The 20,529-nt window shown below is 31.3% G+C and overlaps 1 protein-coding gene across 1 annotated transcript; it reads left to right on the top strand.

Annotated features, from left to right (window-relative positions):
* The first annotated feature begins 841 nt into the window (after positions 1-841).
* On the top strand, positions 842-18,930 carry LOC134714994 (aryl hydrocarbon receptor-like). Its single transcript, XM_063576800.1, has 11 exons — positions 842-958; positions 1,645-1,706; positions 9,980-10,137; positions 10,721-10,812; positions 11,179-11,268; positions 11,725-11,826; positions 13,181-13,261; positions 14,562-14,749; positions 15,166-15,272; positions 16,421-16,562; positions 17,560-18,930. Exons 2-11 carry the CDS (start codon positions 1,654-1,656, stop codon positions 18,692-18,694), a joined length of 2,148 nt encoding a protein of 715 aa, XP_063432870.1. The 5' UTR covers positions 842-958; positions 1,645-1,653; the 3' UTR covers positions 18,695-18,930.
* Positions 18,931-20,529: the final 1,599 nt, after the last annotated feature.

The following is a 20,529-nucleotide window of genomic DNA, read 5'->3' as shown; positions in this document are numbered from 1 at the left end:
TTTGAGATCTCATAAACATGTTTAACCCCGCCGCATTTTTGCGCCTGTCCCAAGTCAGGAGCCTCTGGCCTTTGTTAGTCTTGTATTTTTTAATTTTAGTTTCTTGTGTACAATTTGGAAATTAGTTTGGCGTTCATTATCACTGAACTAGTATATATTTGTTTAGGGGCCAGCTGAAGGACGCCTCCGGGTGCGGGAAATTCTCGCAACATTGAAGACTAGCTGTTGGCTACCTTCTGCTGTTGTTTTTATATGGTCGGGTTGTTGTCTCTTTGACACATTCCCCATTTCCATTCTCAATTTTATATTACTAAAAAGTATAACTAGTAATTTCTGTTATCTGAAATATTAAATGATATCTATATATTTAAGATTATTTTTTAATGTATGTCTTAAATTTTAACTGCCTCATATAAAATAATATTTTAAAAAATCGCATCCATAATTTTAATTAATATTGAATGCAAATTTTTTTATCATAGAAATTTTCAAATCAAATTTATTAAACTATATACACAATGGAAAAATGAAAAAAAATCTAAAGAAAAAAAATTACAATGGAATATTTATTTTCTGATAAAATACTTCCCAATAAGATATTTGAAATAAGAAAAACTTGTTTTATACATGTTATGTTGTTCAGTCACGGAGTAGATTCTCACTATAGGCCTAATCCAAATATTATAGAAGAAAACCGAAAGAGCAGTATAAAATTATAAGAAGTATTTTCAAAATGAAGACAAGATACCAAGGTATATATTTGGTTTCTGGTGACGACATAAACCTTTTAATGTCTTTTAGAAATATCGCGATGACAGGTGATATAACGAGAGGTTTTGGCGACGTCTCACCCCCGGACACGAGGAAAGTGTTCCTAAAGTCAATATTTATATGTCACTGTGATAACGTCTGACTCAAACTAATCGATTTCTCATCAGACTCTTTGGATGCTTTACAGGTAAGCTGTATTTTATTTAAGATTTTTTTTAAACAATTTATGCTAATTTCTATATTTTTAAACCATTTTTGTAAAATTAATGTTTATTTTTATTTGTTTTTATTTATAATATTAATGTTTATTTTTATTTGTTTTTATTGCGTATTTTCCTTACTATACTTACAAGACCCTCTTACTACATGTATTGAAGTTCATCTGTCTTTTGTTTAAAAAAAAACCCATTCATTGGTATATTTTTGGTCGAAAAATAGGTTCCCTTTTTATCAATAAAATATATATTCAATTTGTAGTTAAAAGAACCACACTGTATTTTTTCTTAAGTTGATAAATCCCATGACAATTTGAAAAAAGAACCCTTTCATTTTCTGATTTAAAAATTCGAAATATTATGCAGGAAGAACAGACATAAATGCACCCGTCATTGTTTATTTAATTATAATCCTTTCTCTTACTTTTGATGGATAGTGTATAAGCAAACAAACACTTCAGTTTGGATTTAGATTAGAAAATAAATGTTTAGAGAGGGGTACTAAAACCCACAAATTAAAGCTAATTTTCTGTATTTGTTGTTTGACTAATATTTTCCAAATCACAATTCCTTATCGCAAGCGAGGATAAAAATTCCGATAAGTAATTAGCTAAGGTGAAAATCGAAGATAAAATAATAACTGTTGTTTTTGTTTAAGGAATACAATATGGACGGACAGACAAAAACCCCATCAGCAAGATCGTCAAAAATTGATCCCAGGTAATAGTCACTTTTTATTTCAATTAAGTGTGTTTCCTTTTTATTTAGTATTTGTTTTAATGTATTTTTTTCTGAATCAGTGATAGTCATTTTTAAAAGGAAATAAATAAAATACAACACCATACAACTGTTCATCGGGATAAAATACAGTCCTGTAATATCTTTAGCTTTTATCATTTATGAAAAATTTAGCTAAATCTTGATCCTGACTTTTAGTGATGTTATTCCAAATAGGAATGTACAGAAAGGGTGATCAACTGACTTACCAAGTGTAAGGTTTAGAATAGAAAAAAATAGTATCTTTCCGTTAATGTAAATGATTTGATATTTTGGTTTTAATGAGTAAGAAATTACAGAATTTTCATAACGACTTAAATAAGCGATGCTAACAAGTGAGAAACAGGAAAGATGACGAGCTTCTAAAAAATGTCTGTATTCTTGACGAAAATCTGCTGGTTCTTGATATTTTTCCATTGTAAAATTCCAAAATTGTGTCTGTCTGCTGCATATTGTTGGAGATTTGTAAGCATAGTTCCACGTACTTTACTTGTTATTTTTTTCACATTGCTAACAGTAAAACATAAAGCAAACTGGTTTAAAGTAGAAGTAAAGAATACAAAAGTTTTATCTTTATTTGTCAAAACTTATTTTGATGTCTTGTAATGATGCATTATATTTTGCTTTGACGCATTACAGCGACAACGTCAAAGCAAAACATTACATATAGTTTTAGCCTTTCAAGACTTCATAACTATTTGAACTAGTTCTTCCTATGCTTATGAACAAAAAAGAAGGTACCATTCCATTTGGATTTCCAAAAATAAATAAGATATGTATTGTGTCAATCCTATGTATGCACCTAAAACCTAAAACAATGTATTTTCATTTATATCTTTTTTTTATCATTTCTTTAGCTTTGTTGGGGTAATATATATGTATTAATTGTTTTCACATCATCCTTTAGAGTTTTTTGTGTAAAGAGTTTATATTTAAATTACATAAATTTAATTTTTATATGTATTCCATCTTCAAAATTTAACTAAAAACAAAAATTCAGACATTTCAACAAGTCAAACACTATGCTCTAATTTTAAAAGAGGTATGGTGATTTTAATGATATACAAAATAAACTCAAAAATAGAATGCGAGACAACCGTTTCTCGTCGAAAGTTTGGGAACATTATATAAAAAGTATTTCAAAAACAGCAAATAAAAAAAACGTTTCCGTTATAGGATCATGAAGACTAAGAGAAAATGACAAGAGAACAACTTGTATTATCCTCATAAATAATTCATTTCAAGCGCCTTTGGTGTCTTAGACTGTTTCATCATTTTTTTCCCAGCCACATTCAAAGCCCTCTTTATTAAAAAAAAAGTACTGTTTATTTCATAAAAGACGAATAACGCAACTGTCAATTTTCCGGAAGAGTCTTTTTTTTTAAATATTGCAGCAACGTTAACAGCTTAGTAAATCACCCAAATTGTCTCCTGCAATTCAAAAATGTAGTCACTATTCAACAAGGAAAAGAAGAAAATATATCTTTATAAGATTCCGTAATAAAAAAAAATAGTCAATTGTTTAAAAGGGAAAAAGACCATCCTGTTCGTAACAAATTTCATATAGCTTAGATGCTTCTGAAAAACAATATTTTCTTTTCATCGAGAATGTTAAGGAAATGAAAAACGAGCAAGGGAAATTTTAACCATAGTTGAGTCTAAGTTAAGTGCAAATACATTGTATTTAAAGATTACTAAAATGTGACATTTCGTTAAGCCTAATATGACTTTAGTCACATTCGTTCAAAAAGTATAAACACTTTTCGCTTTTGACGAGTTACAATAACACCAATCTAATATAATTCTTTAATTTCTTGGGGATTTTTCAAATCAATTTTTTTCTTGTTTTGAAGTTCTAAAAAAGTATACCCGAAATTACTAAAAATATTAAACAGCATACAACAGACCATATCAACAACTACAGACGTACAAAAAGGCGAGTACTAAACAACGAACCACAACTTGATATAGGTGCAAAGACTGCAAATGTACAAGGCTTATTTTAAGCAGGTTAACATGCGCACAAACCTCACTACAAACCTCACAGTTTGTCTCAACTTTCGAGTATATTTGAATAAAAGTTTTAGTATAATTGAACAACTTTCGAATGTATTTGAATTTTTATTATATATAGGAATTTTCGGCACATGAACATTCTCCTTTAAATTAATAGGGAAGGAATAGTGAGATTTTACGCGGACGGAATATTATATTCCCACAGATAATTTATTTCGTGCGATATTGCTGTGCGAAAATTTATTTTCACATTTGCACACAATTATTTTCTGCATTTTGCTGAGCAGAACGTTCCGCTACATCCTGTCTTGGGCAAAGTTATTTTTTTCCATTAATTACCAAGACAGAATATTCCTTTCCAAAATCCTTCTGGCCCAAGAAACTTAATGGTAACCTCTAAATAGCTATACCGGTTTTACATAAACTTCTCTGAATCTATTTTGTTCTTGTGCTGTAGATAATGCTCATCATATAGATACCAGTATGAAAAATTTGTACGCCAGACGCGCCGTTTATTTCTACAAAGACTCATTTTTTCAGTCAAAAGAAGATGTTTCTGCAAAGACATACAAATGGAAAAATTGCATAAAATCAACAATTTTTATTAGATTTCGTAAAACTGTATATTGTGATGAAACTATGAAGTGTAACCAGTTTTAATGTTGTCTAATTTAAAAATGAACTGTTCACTTTGCTGCAACAGATGAATTAAAACTACATGTATCAACGGTCTGATCTTCAATATTCGTGAGAAGTGCTGCCTTCTCAGCATTGCCGGTAGATCTTAGCAGTCCAGTTGTATTTAGTTTAGGTGCTATTGGAATGGCGTGATTCATATTTTAATAAACGAAAATAAGATTTAGGAATATATATATATAAAAAAAAAAGAAGATGTGGTATGGTTGCCAATGAGACAACTTTTCAGAAGAGACCAAAATGTACAAGACATTAACAACTATAGGTCACCGTACGGCCTTCAGCCGAATGAGCAAAGCCCATACCGCATAGTCAGCTATAAAAGGCCCCGACAAGACAATGTAAAACAACTCAAACGAGAAAACTAACGGCCTTATTTATATAAAAAAAAATGAACGAAAACCAAATATGTAACACATAAACAAACGACAACCACTGAATTACAGGCTCCTGACTTGGGACAACACATACATAAATAATGTGGCGGGGTTAAACATGTTAGCGGGATCCCAACCCTCCCCCTAACCTGGGACAGTGGTATAACAGTACAACATAAGAACAAACTATAAAAATCAGTTGAAAAAAGCTTAACTCATCAGATGGACAAAACTACAATCTAACATGCTATTTTTTATGTGGTAAAAACTCGGACAGAAAAGGAAAGAGTGGCATATAGTTTTTGGACTGTCTCTATATTCCATGAGTTTTAAAATTTATATCTGAAATAAAAATATCTCTAAAGCCGAGTCTAGATATAATATTTTTGTTCAGCTGTAGTGCCAAAGAGAATTAATTTAATAGCACAAAAATATTAAGTGCCACATATGGAACGACTTACGGTCTACTCATTCTAATGTTATATGCAGACATGAAGGTTTAGAAACAACTCAAAATGTGTGCTTATTGTCGTTGTTAACATAATATTTTGTTTGTTTGTATATGCGTATGGATATCCGATTTGTAAACAATACCTATCTCATCTTTGTTTAAACCGTGAATATAAATATATATATGTTCTTTTAGGGTTTTAATCCCTTGGTCAATTTAAAATCTTTCAATGGTATAGAAGGGATTCTCATTTGTCCATTTTTGATTATTATATTAACGGTACCAAATTTATTGCGCCAGATGTGCAATACGACAATTAATGATTTAAGTAATGTTCTAGGCCCAATGTTTGAAAATCCAAAACTTTTACAAACGTTTCATGAGCTGGTAAATCCAAAAGGACCAAAGTATAGCAAAATTCGGGGAAAGCGCTGGTTTAGTAAGTTGATTGCTTTGACTACACACAAGAAAATGTTATGACTGTTTTATGCGTTTTCACAGTAAGTTAAATTGAAATATTATAATAGTCAGAGTTAAAAATTACAAAAAAAAAGACGGAATCAAATCGAAATAATAAAGATTAAGGAAATAAAAAATAAAAAAAAAAACCTCATGCATTAAATACATATGTAGAATTAAAAAAAAACAATGAGATATTCCTCTGTGTTGCCCTCCCCCATACCAAATTGATAAAAATAAGAACAAAATTAATATTTAAAGCAGATAGCAAAAACTTCCATCGGGACTTTGAAAAAGGATAGATTAGTTAATTTCAAACAAAAGAAAATATAATTGAAACACATCTTTACCAAAATTCAACGAATTACATTTTTTATATCATATATTCGAGTGGGCGGAAAGGGAAGTTGGGACTTCGTTGATATTTGTTTTCAATAGAAGTGCTTTTTGTTATAGTGAAGACTCTGCAGAAAAGAAACATGTAACACATACTAATTGAATCGTATTGGAAAAAAAAACCCGTAGTTTTCTAACAGGAATAATGAAAGGTATACAGAAAAATTAACATACATTTACTAGGCATGATAGAAATTCTCTTATGAGAGATTAGGGAACACATGTAACGTAGAAAAATACAAACTGACCTTATTTTGCAATAAATAACTTCCACTACTGAATTGTTGCATTTTTTTTGAGGAAATGAAAAAGCTACAGAATATATACCACACTGTTCGTGTTGATTTTAGTGCTCAACTGTAACACGCGACCAAAGATTTAACCCACCAATGTAGGGATCGTGATAGAAATTTTAAAGTAAGGACAAAATGCTACACGATTCTTTAGTAATTATTGACCAGAATTAAGCATAACCACTCAAATTTTCTCAAAAGTTTTGTTTGTCTATTTAATATATGATTTGTAATTTGACACGCACGAATTTTAACTCGTATTTTTATTTCTTTGACTTAAAGTTTAAATTTTAATTAAAAGGCTAGTCTTTTTTCATTTTACACATGTGAGTTGCCAAGAATTATAATATATAAGGTTAAAAGGAAATCATCGTTCAATAATATTCATTTTAAAAACTATTGTTGAAAGGAGCAAGGTCATAGGCGGAACATAGTTTGAGCGGATATGACTAACTATCTGTCATAAAAACAACATTATGAGTTCCATGCTGTTTAAGTTTGTTAAGATATTGGTTCAGTATATTGGATGACCCTTGAAACTTTACGCTGGACATATGTAACCATGCGCTGGTCATAACCATGCGCTGTTCATACATAACCTTAGACTATTACGTTAGTAATGATCATTTGGAGACATTTGTTGAACAAGAGTAACCATACTCTGAATTTTTATCAGCATGAACAAACAGAGGAAAACTATAATATATGTCAACGTGTTCATGGCATCAAGCGCATTTTTCACATTTGCGTCTTTCAAATGCTCTTGTAAAAAACGCGAAATTCTAACATAGGGGGGTTGTTGGTTTAGCTGCCTGTCACGAAGTACATTCATTATGCACACTGAGTCTAGCATAATTGACCAAAATAGGTCACGAGTAATGAAATTTGAAACGATATATACCGGCAATAGAAATACAAACCCAATGAAACAGAATACTGGAACACATTAATAAGTCTTCAACTAATAGATAAGCCTTTATACAAATTTCCCAATGCCTAGAAAAGTTTTCAAAAACCCTTTGAACAAATATACGAAACTTCTCAGTGCAATTACAAGAAATAAGTTAAAATGTATGTTTTAGTGGCTTTTGGTTATCTTTTAAAAAATCTTATTTCGCATAATGCAAAAACCGTTTAATTCAAACATAGTTAGAAAAGATAAAATCAAAGGGAAAGACATCAAGATTTTAGGGTTAAACAATATTTATTTAAATTCTGAAAGATATTTGGTGAACGTTAATTCTCTCTAACAGAGTTTTCGCTCCGTCAGACGATTAGTATGTCACAGTACATAGAATACTTGAGATAACGCAGGAATTCTCAAGAGTTCTGTATACCCAGCGTGAAGACATGTAGGAACACATTATTCAAATTTTAGTAAACAGTATGCTGAAAGGTTTTTAATATTAGTATTTCCATGTATAAGCCTGTTTATATAGTTTAAATTGAATTTATATTGCAGTGTCTAAAGTATTGATAAACTTACTTAAGATGAATCGACTAAATAAATGATCAAAAATATTACAATAAATTTGTATACAAACAAAATGAAAATAACAAGATAAATCAATAACAAATGAATGTATTAATAAATAAATACAAATAAATAAAAGAAAACTAAATAAATAAATAGATCAATAGTTTATTAATTAATTAAAAGATAAATAAGAATAAAAATAAAGAAAATACACAATATGGACTGCAGTTATTGTTCGTTCAATCATCGACGATTGGCCGTTATTGTATTTGATTTACTCAACATACTAGACATTATAAATTAACAAAGATTAAACATTTCCCCTCTCGTCCATCTGACAGAATTACATGTTTTACCCTCACCACGGCTGTGACACTGGCTATAGGAGATAACTTATTAACCGTATGATAGACAAAAAGTGCAAAAAGGGAAATGCTTTCATCTCGACGGGCCAAGTCATACGTCTTGTTTGGGGTGTTAATGTTACTCAACTCCGATTGTTGTCAAACACATAGTATAATCTAATACCAATAGTGGAGCAGTATCTGCCTTCAAATCCGGAACACCTGAGATCAACAACAGTGTTTTGGTTGGTTTCGAGTTTTTCAGTCTTTAATATCTTATTATTGTTTTGTGGACACATTTGTCATTTCCTCGTCTTTTTTTATTTTGTCAATGACGTTATTAGCTTCTTTAAAATTGTGATTTTTGAAAATGTGTTTAGTATCGTTCGCCCTTTTATTTTGTATGTTTTGCAATGACACTCATCATATCTTATATGGCATAACATTTTTCTATTTTCATATTGTAAGTCTCTCCCTGATATAGTGGTATTTAACTGGTTAACACAGTAGTATCTCGATTCAACTTTGTATCTCTTCAAAGAAATCACATATGACCTATTTTGGCACTTAATCATAATTATCATAAAGTTCGAAGATTTTCTTGATAGTTGGGGATGAATTGGGGATTTGACCAATTAGGATCACCAAACATCTCTGGAACTGAACCTAGAACATATGCTTTTCATCCAATCAGAACAAAATGTTCAGCATCTAAAAAGAAAAATTACAAAAAAAAAACGAACATTGAGAAAAGTCCGTAATCAAATTGCAAACACACATCTAACGAATGGATAACAACTGTCACATTCCTGATTTGATACTGACATTTTCTTGTGTAGAAAATGGCGGATTAACCCTGGTTTTATAGCTAGCTGCTAAACCTCTCACTTGTATGCCAGTCGCCTAAAATTTCATTGTATTGACAACGATATTTGAACAAAACAAACAAACACAATAGGGAAATATGTCAAAATAGGGGTACATCAGTCAACATTGTTTTATAACTTTAATCACTATAAAAACAAAGAAATATAAAATGTTAGTATGATAACCTATAAGACAACTATCATCGCTAAAATTACATGGGTGCAATCTACTAAAAGTCAATTTAGTTCGTACGAATATAACAATGAGAAAAACATACTAGTATACAATATAGTCAGGTATCAAAGAACCCAACATGATCAAATGTGAAACAATTCAAACGAAAGAAATCATTGACCCTATTTAATGCTAAAACAACGATCGAGAACTAGATATAATGACAACCGTTGAATGACGGGCTAGTGCTATTACACCACTGACCCATAATAGTGGTTTAAAGGCAAAACATAAGAAAAAAAATCATACAATGCAAATCATTTCTTCCACACTGTCAGTTCGGCCATACCGGTATCCGTTTCAGTCACAACCATTGCGGTCAAACTGCAAGTTCTGCCATACTTTTTAAAGTATTTTCGACCTTGTTTCTTTTTTGTTATGAAGGGAGGATTCCCAATCATTTCTAAAACAGACATCAAGAAAGAAATGAAATAGAAAACTTTTGTTTTAATCTTACAATTATATATTCATTGATAAACATTTTGTATCAATTTAAAGCACACATAAAAATGTTAGAAATTTTGATTCTTATACTTGATTAAAGAAAGATAACTTTTTAAAAACTTTTCATCGATTGTTGATTTAGTTTTGTCTGCTTTTGTTTAGTTTCAAATCCAAACGGTACAGAGACAAACTTCGGACAGAAATAAAAGGTTTAGAGGGATTAATACCAATAGACAGATCATCCTTACACAGGAAACTTGACAGTCAGACAGTCTTCAGACTTATTATTTCATTCTTCAGATTAAAGATGTTCTTCAAAAGTAAGTAAACGTCGTTAAATTATCAATTTTTATCTAAGTTTGTCGGTGAATTATTTCGATGGTATAATGCTTTCTTCTTCTTCTTTGATTACTCTGCAATACTTTATGGATGCTACAAAATCAAAGTCATGTTGTCATATAAAATCAGCACAAATGTTTTAAATATTGAAACAAAAAGATTCTTCGGAAAATCAAAAATTAATGTACAATCAAGTTGGTTGATGCTATCAACTGTAAAAACGTATTGCTTCATTTTAAAATTCATAACATAGTTTAAATATTAAAAAATGTAAAGTAAATTTTGAATATTAAAAAGATGTTAAGTAAAGTTTGTCTAAAATAATCTGTCTTGGCAATGGATACGAATCTTTAATTTTTTTGTTATTCAACCGTCCGTAGTCAATGCACAACCTGTGTTTCAAGTATCAGCATATGACCATAGTAAATGTATAAGATGATTTTCCTCAGCATTTAGGTTTTCTAACATTATAGAAAATAGATAGTTGCAGGTCACTATCGCATTACAGTAACTTTCACCACATCCTTCACCAAAATTGAATACATCTTTTATCATTTTGTTTAGTCATTGGTTTGAAGCAACAACAATTATCAGATAATGAAACAACAACTAAAGAAGATTCACTTGGAAATGTTGGAGGAAAACAAGTGCTTCAAGTAAGTAAAATATACAATGATATATGTCGGTTAGAGCGGGTTTTTTTATATTCTTTTTTAACGAAAGTTCGGATATAAAATGGTATTAAATCACTGTACATTAAACAATAAATTGAAACATTAGTTGTAAGCGAAACACAAAAACATGATAATTTTTTATATTTTTTTTTATATCATATATTTGTGCTAAGCTCTATGTCATTGTAGGTTTCCATTTTTTTTTATATAAACCAAACATAGCTATCGCACACTGTTCTATAGTTTTATCATTACGAATTAGGAATGTGTTATTACTTATTTTTAAGATGTAAAACGGTTTAATTCATGCTGTGTCTCCAAATATTTCATTGTTTTCTTACTGTACAGTGTTTGGATGGTTTTCTGTTGGCAGCCTTTGCGGATGGGACTATAGTTTACTCTACAGATAACGTCTTACAGTATTTAGGTTTTAACCAGGTTAGTTTTTAAATAATAAACAACAGTTTTTACATTTCTTTCTTTTGTTTTGCTTTACATAATTTTAATTTTAACTATTTCTATTTATCTGTTTTGAATAAATATTGAATTTCAAAATTGGTTATATTATATTCGATTTTTTAGTGCATTCATCACTAAAGCTGAGTTATTTTAAAACTAGGATTTAGAATATAAACTGGACGAGTGCAACTATATCAAGAGGTTCCAAAAAGATCATTATCAAATCTTTGTTAAACAATTTATAAATTGAAAATATATGATATCTTACTGATTATTTATTCAAAATGATTCATGGGATCAAACTTAAAAATATAGAAAAAAATCGTTGGATATTTTTATGAAAATCCAATCATGGCATTGAACATAGACGATGTAGTAGGAGAAGTAATACGCCACTATCAAATATAATTCATGCTTATTATTGAACACGTACAGGTGGACCTGATGCATCGTTGTTTGTATGGATTAGTTCACCCTGAAGATCATCAAGACTTGAAAAACATCTTAGAAAATAGTTACATAAAGGATGTGACAAAGGTATGATTATTTGCTATAAATATTGTATCTTAGGAAACAAGAGGCAGTTCAAAACTTGATCAATCATCGGGGTTTTGATCTGGTGATTTAATCAGTACAAAGGCATACTATAAGTGATTATATTCTTTAAACGGAAAACAAAACTATCAATTAACAACACGAGCCACTACAAAATATTTTTTTCTGTTGAATAAGATTCTCAGAACTTCTGGAATTCATATCTGGATTTCATTACTGAAATTAAAACCTGTCAAATTGAGTAACATTTAGCTCGTTTATCAGTGTCTGTTTAAATATGAGTTTTGAAAATCAAATTCAGGTTAAGTCAGTGCATGATTTTTCTGTATTATAATATGAAAACTAGGAGATACAACGATGTTTATTAGACTCATAAATCGAAAAGAGAAAGCTCAAACCATGGTCTATAAATAAAGGCAACAGTAGTGTACCGCTATTCAAAACTCATAAATCCATGGACAAAAAACAAAATCGGAGAAACAAACTATAACCGAGGGAAACGCATTAAATATAAGAGGAGAACAACGACATAACACTAAAATGAACGGACCGAGCATCAGACAAAATCCCACGAGAATAACAAATATAACATGAAAACCAAATACATTTATTTGGGATAAACAAGTACCGTGACACGTCTATAGTAGACTCACAGTCTAACACAAAACACTACGCAAAAAAACCAATGAAGGCACAGTATCAAGAACTTGCATTGATTTGCTGTTGACACCAGCCTTTCTTCTATTAGTCATCCTGGTATCCATAATGAGTCTTAAATTTCCTGATGTGTTACACAATTTTAGTGGATGGTATCAAATGGATGTAATTTCATAATATATAAAAAGATGAAGAAAAAAATACCGAACAGTTCATCATAATACATTAGACAACCAAGTCTTATACAAACAAAGGTAATTATATCAACGAATCACATGTACGATGCAGATAGCCCGACTTGTAACAAACACAACACTTGTTCGGATTAAAACTTTATTCACAAACGTCACCCTTTACCTATTTATACCATATCCCCGAACTTGAAGGAAAGAGAACTATTTTGTTTGAGAAGAGGAAGTGAAATGTGATTGATTTTTGTCAAGATGAATCTCGTTTATTTATTAGTTATAACTGTGCTTTGAATTAGCTTTTACTAAATGTAGCATGTGGCCTTAAAGTTGGGTGTGATCACTTGAATAATGAATACAAAATTGTCTATAATATACTATTCCATTTTATACTATTATAAAATGTTCTGCAAATATATTAGTTATCATAGTTGTTCATATATACACCATTTTGCCGTTTTTCTGTTTATACCTAATGTGTATAATTTCAGCAACACCCTGGTTGTAATTGGAGACAAGTATCATTTATATGTCGAATGAAATGTTTTAATGGAACATCGGCTGGCTATCTGGTATGTGTAGATTTGAAGAATTAAGTTGACTTTACAAGTATAAAAGGGAGCGAACGATACCAGAGGGACAGTCAAATTCATAGATTGAAAATAAACTGACAACGCCATGGCTAAAAATTAAAAGACAAACAGACAAACAATAGTACAGAAGACACAACATAGAAAACTAAAGACTAAGCATCACAAACCCCACCAAAAACTGGGGGTGATCTTAGGTGCTTCGGAAGGGCACAATATTTAAGCACAGTTTATGCGTTTGATAATTGATGGCGTCTAGCGCAATATGAAGTATTCGCCTGATATTTTTGATAAGTGTTTTTTCATTCTTCTAAATTTTTCATTCGAGGAAGAATCTAGTACTAGAAAGATTTGATGTTTTTATTCTTGGAGAAAATTGAAAACATTCAATGTTTAGCTTTCCTTAATTGCATATCCAAAAATATCAAACAATTCTTTTGGTTTTTGCATTTTACTTCAGATGTAATCCAAAAAAATAAAAGCAGTTAATATATCATTTCGACACACTGTTGTTGTCAAACGTCTTGAAACATATGTTGTCGGATTTATTTTTTATTTGAATGAATGTTATGGCAACCCTTGTTATTTTTTTCAACTGAATCTGATCAAAAGTCAAAATGAGATCATAAAAAATAGGATTGGTAAAATCTTTGAGAAGAAACCTGACATACTCTTGAAATATTCGTCCACCTTCATCTCTTGTCAGATGGTGTTGAAGGTTGGATGTTATAACATTAAGCAAAGCCAGGAAACCAATAAAAATCATTCGGAAAATAAAAGAGAAATTGAGTTACAGTTCTAGTTGACTTGTTACTGAATTAAAAAAAAACCAAGATTGTTGTATATCTTTGAAAATATTGATGAAATATAATACATATTGAATGCATTATTCCCAAAATGGTACACAAACCTTTATAAACAGATTAGAGATTAAAGCTAGAGACACAACATTAAGACATCTGGAATTTCCAATGTAATCAACATATAGATCTTTAATTTCGGTATACTCTTATAAGTATGCAAGTATCTATATTTTAATTAGATAGCTGAACCATTGAAGTTGAATTATTGCCGCTTATAAATTTTACATATACCAAATATGGTAATAAGTGTAGCTTCGGGACCGTTGGTACTAATAACTTCACTCAGTAACCATAACACAAGTCTATTCATTTAGAAGATTTCTGCCAAAAGTGTTGTTTTCGGTACACACTTCATATCTTTATTTAACATTTCGGTTCTTTTTTTCAAAGAATTCATTTAATATAATTTATTCTTTCAGAAAATTCATTGCTCGGGCTCCATCCAAAGACCTAATGACAGTAACCAATCGAAATCTAGCCCAGACGTTGTTTTACTTTATTGTCAACCTTTCATGTTGACCGGAAGCGATATTGTTGAGGATTTCAAACAGAATGTTTTCTGGAGTAAACATGATATGGGACTTACAATAAAAGAATTTGATAAAAAGTTAGTAAATGTGTTTTTATTTTAAAAAAATAAACAGTAACAGATAATCTCCGTGTCAATTATTATCATAATATCAGAATGAAAATTCTGTACAGTCATTAGGCAAAAGAAAAAAATTAAAATCACAAACATACTGAACTCGGAGGAAAATTCAAAACGGAAACGAAGTCACTAATCAAATGGCATCAAAAGCTCAAACACAAAATTCCTGAACTTTTTATCCTGCATTTCAAAAGTATATGATATACATACTATAATATGTTCTATTTGAGAATAGCTTTAAGTAACAGCATTTGAAAGGGACAACAACCTAGAATACGAAAACAAAATCGAAATTATGTTACTTTTATCATGTAGATAAAATAATGCAACATAAAGTTAAAAACAAGTTTGGAATAAAGTTTATTATGTTTCAGGTCTGAAGAAATGATTGGGTATGGGGACGATGATCTGAAAGAAAAGTCATTTTATCAGTTTGTCCATCCAGAAGATTTAGCTACATTTGCAGCTTGTCACAAAACATGTAAGTATTTTGGGTAATCTTCTTCCATACAACAACATGTCAATGTTAAGTTTAGATGTTTTCGTTTATCTTGTATCAGTTTCTGTTTTGTATAATAAATAAGTTACAGTTAGTATCAAGGATAAAAATACACTAGTACACAATTAATAATGTTCGCATTACCAGGCAAAATTCCCCTAGGCTTTTTTTTTATAAATATGTAAATAAATGAATATTTCGAAACACTTTCAACTATTTCATATTTGTCCTCCTCGCGATTTCACTCTAATTACATATCGCCTAAATATGCTCAATTTTTATTTCCTCCAATTTTGCCTTATTATTGTTCTCGCAGTTTATACAATTTAAGAACAGTTCATTTTTCACTTTTATGCCTTTTTGTTATAACTTTTTTGAAATATTGGACAACCAGCATGCATTGGATTTTTAACCCTGCAAATGTTCTCCAATATATCCTATCAAACGATTTGGAAAAAGCTTTATGAACATGTACACTTTCAATCCAAATGAAGACGATACAGTTGACTTTTGCACAAACACTATCCTCAAATTTGATAATTATTAGAAGGCCAAATAGTTGATACAGCTGGTACATTACCGAGTGCCTAATCTAATAATTATTTAACATTTTCTAAACAGCAAATTTACAGTACAATGAATATATCATTGACAACCCAGAGCAAAAAAGAGTAAAAACTCATCAAAGATACAGCTTTATAATTTTGCAGACTAGACACAAGTTTCGTCTACCCGAGACGCTCGATTCAAAACCAATTGCAAAATGCCAAAACAAAATATGAAAGTGAAGAGAATTAAAACCGAAAATAACAAAAAGTTGTTCAAAATAAAACTAAGGCAGACTGTAACTGGGTAATTAATTTATGATAACGCTATGACTTAATTGTCTGTATATGCTTAAAAACAATTTACACAATAATTGATTATTCTTTTAGTATATTTATTTGTTTGGTCGTTTTAAAAATGGGCACAATTGGGGTGTAAGTGAACACATTTGTGGGTTTGAACACTTTTGTGGAGAGGAACTATATATTGTTCTCGGGTAGTTATCTACAGTGCAGCGATGATATGCTTGAGCATTGAGTATTTTTTAGTTGTATTGGTTTGAATTGTTTATTTATTTTGTCTAGTAACTGAAAGCACTGAGGTACAAACAATGTATTTTCGAATGGAATCTAAAGAAGGAAGTTGGGTGTGGCTGCATTCACGCGGGAAAGTCATTTGTAAAAATTCCAAGAAGTTTTCTATTGTGTTTACACATTGTCCTGTAAGGTAAGTAAACATACTTGTTGAAGAAACTTGATGATAGAAGCATTTCCCTAATGGGCAACACAACACATATACATGCTAGTTGCAATTCGTTTTAAAGGAATCCATGCCTCCAAAAAGAGAGGCGAAATATACTAGTATCAGAGGGACAGTCAAACTAATAGATCGAAAATAAACTGACAACGCCATGACTAAATATGAAAAAGATAAACAGACAAATAATAGTACACAAATTACAACATAGAAAACTAAAGACTAAGCAACAAGAATCCTAATGTGTGATTAAGGCAGCAAGATGCATCAGCTACTACTCTGCATGCACGCATAGAGGGTTCGTTAATTTTTGTATTTATTCTTTAAACTTAATAAATTGAAGGTTTAATAATCAGTCTCAACTTTATTTTATTTGACATTATGGGAAACAAATTGATAAAGTTAGCGTATTAGAATGTCATCAAACAAAAAGGTTCTAAACAAACCAGAAACGATGACGAAAATCGAAGTTCACATTATACAAACATGACAATAGCAGTGTTTATATACAAACAAGAAAATAGCAGGGTAGATATACAAACTAGAAAATAGAATAGTGTATATGTACAAACAGCCAAATTGATATCATAGGCTCATGCCGATAATTATAGATTATCGTTGATCATCTCAACGAGATTGATTTTCTTACAAAAAAACATCAAAGGAAAAATGCACAAAATAGCGATATTAATAAATATGTTTAAATTAAACTTAGACCTCAATAGATCCTTCAATGCGACTGTCATATAAGTAGAAGATTTAGCTGCCTATAAAACCAGGTTTAATAATAGGACACTATTTTCTACATAAGAAAATGCATGTACCAAGCCAGGAATATGAGTTGTTTTCCATTCGTTTGATGTGTTTTGGCTTTTGATTTTGCCATCTAATTAGGGACTTTCCTTTTTGAATTTTTTTCGGCGTTCATTTTTTTTTGTGATTTTACTTTTTTTTTACTATATTGTAGGGAAGAAGATAGTACATTTCTTCAACAGGAATCAACATTACGTCAACGCTATGCTATGAACGATCTACTATACTTCATCCAATTCGGCAGTTCATATGCTCCTTGTTCTGGTGAGTCTGATGACACCTTCCATGAAGACCAACAGGGCACTTCAAAAATAGGATCGTTCTGTACTCCTCATATGGGCTTTACTGAAGATCTGTCCATGACATTTTACAATTCACTTGATCCGTGTCCGTCAAGCTGGCATTCTATGACGGATCGTCACTCACCTGTGTTGCCGTCAACACATGTCGCTCACAAAATCACCCAAAGAGAAAAACAGATACAGTTTCAAGAGTTCAAACGTCGTCAACAGATGTTCAATCAACCAGTTTTGCAAGATTTTGCATGTAGTTCGCCGAATTATCAGTATCATCCAACCCCAGTTAACCCGCAATTTTATTCTTATAATCAAATTTCTCCCGAAACGATACCCGAGTGTATAAATGGGGTGACAATCAAAACAGAACATGTCGGAGATTATCCACGGAATTGTTCGAATCCTATTTGGACAGATCAAAGAAATTCTCCAGTCGGGAATATGTATACAAATATTAGTCCACCATCTTATCATTCTGCCACGCTCATGAATAATTATGGTTACTGTCAGAATGACCCGTCCACTGTCTATCAGAAGCATTATCCCGGAACACATTTACAGTACGATAGGTACCAGCCACAAAGAGTTTTTCATGCATCTTCAAATTATTATCCACAGGAGGTAAAATTTCCCGTCGGTCCGTGGATTAAACCAGAAATCACACGCTGCAATGAGCAAGATATAACACATGTAGGTGTCAAAAGACCGTCTGCTAGTATCAAAGTATCCATGAATTGTGATTATACTGGCTTAGTCCAAACCCAAGGATCTAAGTATACATGCACTGACTTCTCCCACAACAGACCCCCTGTACCAAATACTGGTCTCACGAGTAATGTTGTTCATTACGATATTGAGGCTTCAGTACATATGAAAATTGTAGAGAATACATGTAGAGACACTTCATGTGCTAGAATCCAAACTAAAAAGTCTGACGCTGATCTTCCATCAATAGGAAGTATATTTGAATTTTTAAATGATGGTCAGGTTTGACTTGTAAACCAACTAAAAATCAAATGATAAAATGTCAAAAATGTAAAACATTGTGCAGTTTGTGAATGTTTTTCTTGAATAACCCAATTCAAATACATTGTACACCTATGAATCTCTACATTTGGAAACTAAATAAGCTATTGAATTGTAACACAAGCTAATCTTAAAAGACCACTTTAACCACCAAGAAGTTTTGCTCTTATTTCCAGCAAAATTAACACTACCCATGATCTACAACACACATTGAATATTTTCTATAAAGTCAGTTCAAACCCAGTGACGATACCATGTAAACTGTTGTAACTAAATAAGATTATTACAAGATAATGTTCACCTAATTGGCGTGCATTTGGAGAACTCAATTAAAAGATATTATTCTTTAAAAAAATGTTTACCATAATATCAGTACCGAACGCCACTGCAAATCCAAATACAAATGGGAAGTCCATCAAGTAAAGGCAACAGTAGCTTACCGCTGTTTAAAAGTCATAAATCGTCAAAGAGAAAAAATCCGGGTTTAAAACTTCAATTGAGGGAAACACATCAACTTTAAGAGTAAAACAACGAAACAACAGAACACTGAAGTGCAACAAACACAAACGACAATGCAACATACAAAGAAACGAACTATTAGATAAAAACTGTCATATCCCTGATTTCGTACTTTTTTGGCTTGATAAATGTTTTAATATGAGCGTCACTGATGAGTCTTATGTAGACAAAACGCGCGTCTGGCGAACAAAATTATAATCCTGGTACCTTTGATAACTATTGGTACTGGCCAATTTAAGAAACAATGGTGGGTTAAATCCGGTTTTGTGGCTAGCCCACCTTCGCGCTTTATGGGAATGTTAAGTATACCGTTGAGAGCTAAAATTATATGATTCTCGACGGGACAAGTGCAAAACATCTGCAATAAATCTGACTTGTAACAGGCATCTTCCCGATGAAATTAGAGGTGTACCCTATTTGTATAGCTAGCTAAACATTCCACTTGTATGAAAGTTGTTTAAAATTCCTTTATATTAACAATAAAATGTTTCGCTGAGCGCAGCCTCATACGATCGCAGAGTTCGAACCCTGAACGATTGGGGAAAATTTGGACACAATAGTCAAGGTCCAGTCCTAATACCGTTTGAATTTGGATTGTTATCAAATTTTTTACATAATTATAAGTTTCAGTCACAAAAAATAAATGTGGTCAAAGACATTAAAAATCGATTCCGCTATACTGTGAAATTGAAGATTTCTTCTTGAAACTTAAAAAAATTGAATGACTTAACAAAAAATCCCCCTAAAACGTTTTGACACCCCCCCCCCCCCCCCTTTTTGAGTAATTACCCCTAAACTCAATCCCTGACTTCCCTTTGTAGTATGGAACCTTGTGATACAATTTTAGAGAAATCCACACTTGAACTCAAGTTATTGTCTGGGAGCAAGAAAAATTCTTGTTTTTGGCTCTTTTTTTTGGCTCTTTTTTTTTACCCCTAATTCTACCCAAAATTCAATCACACTCTTCTTTTTGTGATATGGAACATTGTGGTACAATGTTAGAGAGTTTCATACACTGACATATGCACACACGTTATTGTTTTTTACCCTTAATTCATAAACTGTTGGTGCCTTAGTTAACCCCTTAAATCAATTTCAATCTTCCTTATGTGGTTTTGAACCTTTTTGTAAAATTTCATAGAGATCCATTATCTTAAACTAAAGTATTTGTCCGGAAACCAAATGTGTCATCGGACGACGACGACATCATTATTATAGCATTATATGAACCCCTCCAAAAAATGTGCGGTCGTATAAAAATTGGTAAGCAATCTAAACAGACA

Source organism: Mytilus trossulus, chromosome 4 (assembly GCF_036588685.1).
Source record: "Mytilus trossulus isolate FHL-02 chromosome 4, PNRI_Mtr1.1.1.hap1, whole genome shotgun sequence".
Taxonomy (NCBI): Eukaryota; Metazoa; Mollusca; class Bivalvia; order Mytilida; family Mytilidae; genus Mytilus; species Mytilus trossulus.
Note: the sequence above shows the minus strand (reverse complement) of the source record. Positions and strands in the feature narration are given on the sequence as shown.

Bases quoted from the DNA above. Each gene is read 5' to 3' on its own strand.
- LOC134714994 (XM_063576800.1), top strand. From the start codon at position 1,654: ATGGACGGACAGACAAAAACCCCATCAGCAAGATCGTCAAAAATTGAT. The intron at 10,138-10,720 runs GTAAGTAAACGT...CATTTTGTTTAG, and splicing joins ATTAAAGATGTTCTTCAAAA to TCATTGGTTTGAAGCAACAA. The intron at 16,563-17,559 runs GTAAGTAAACAT...ACTATATTGTAG, and splicing joins TTTACACATTGTCCTGTAAG to GGAAGAAGATAGTACATTTC.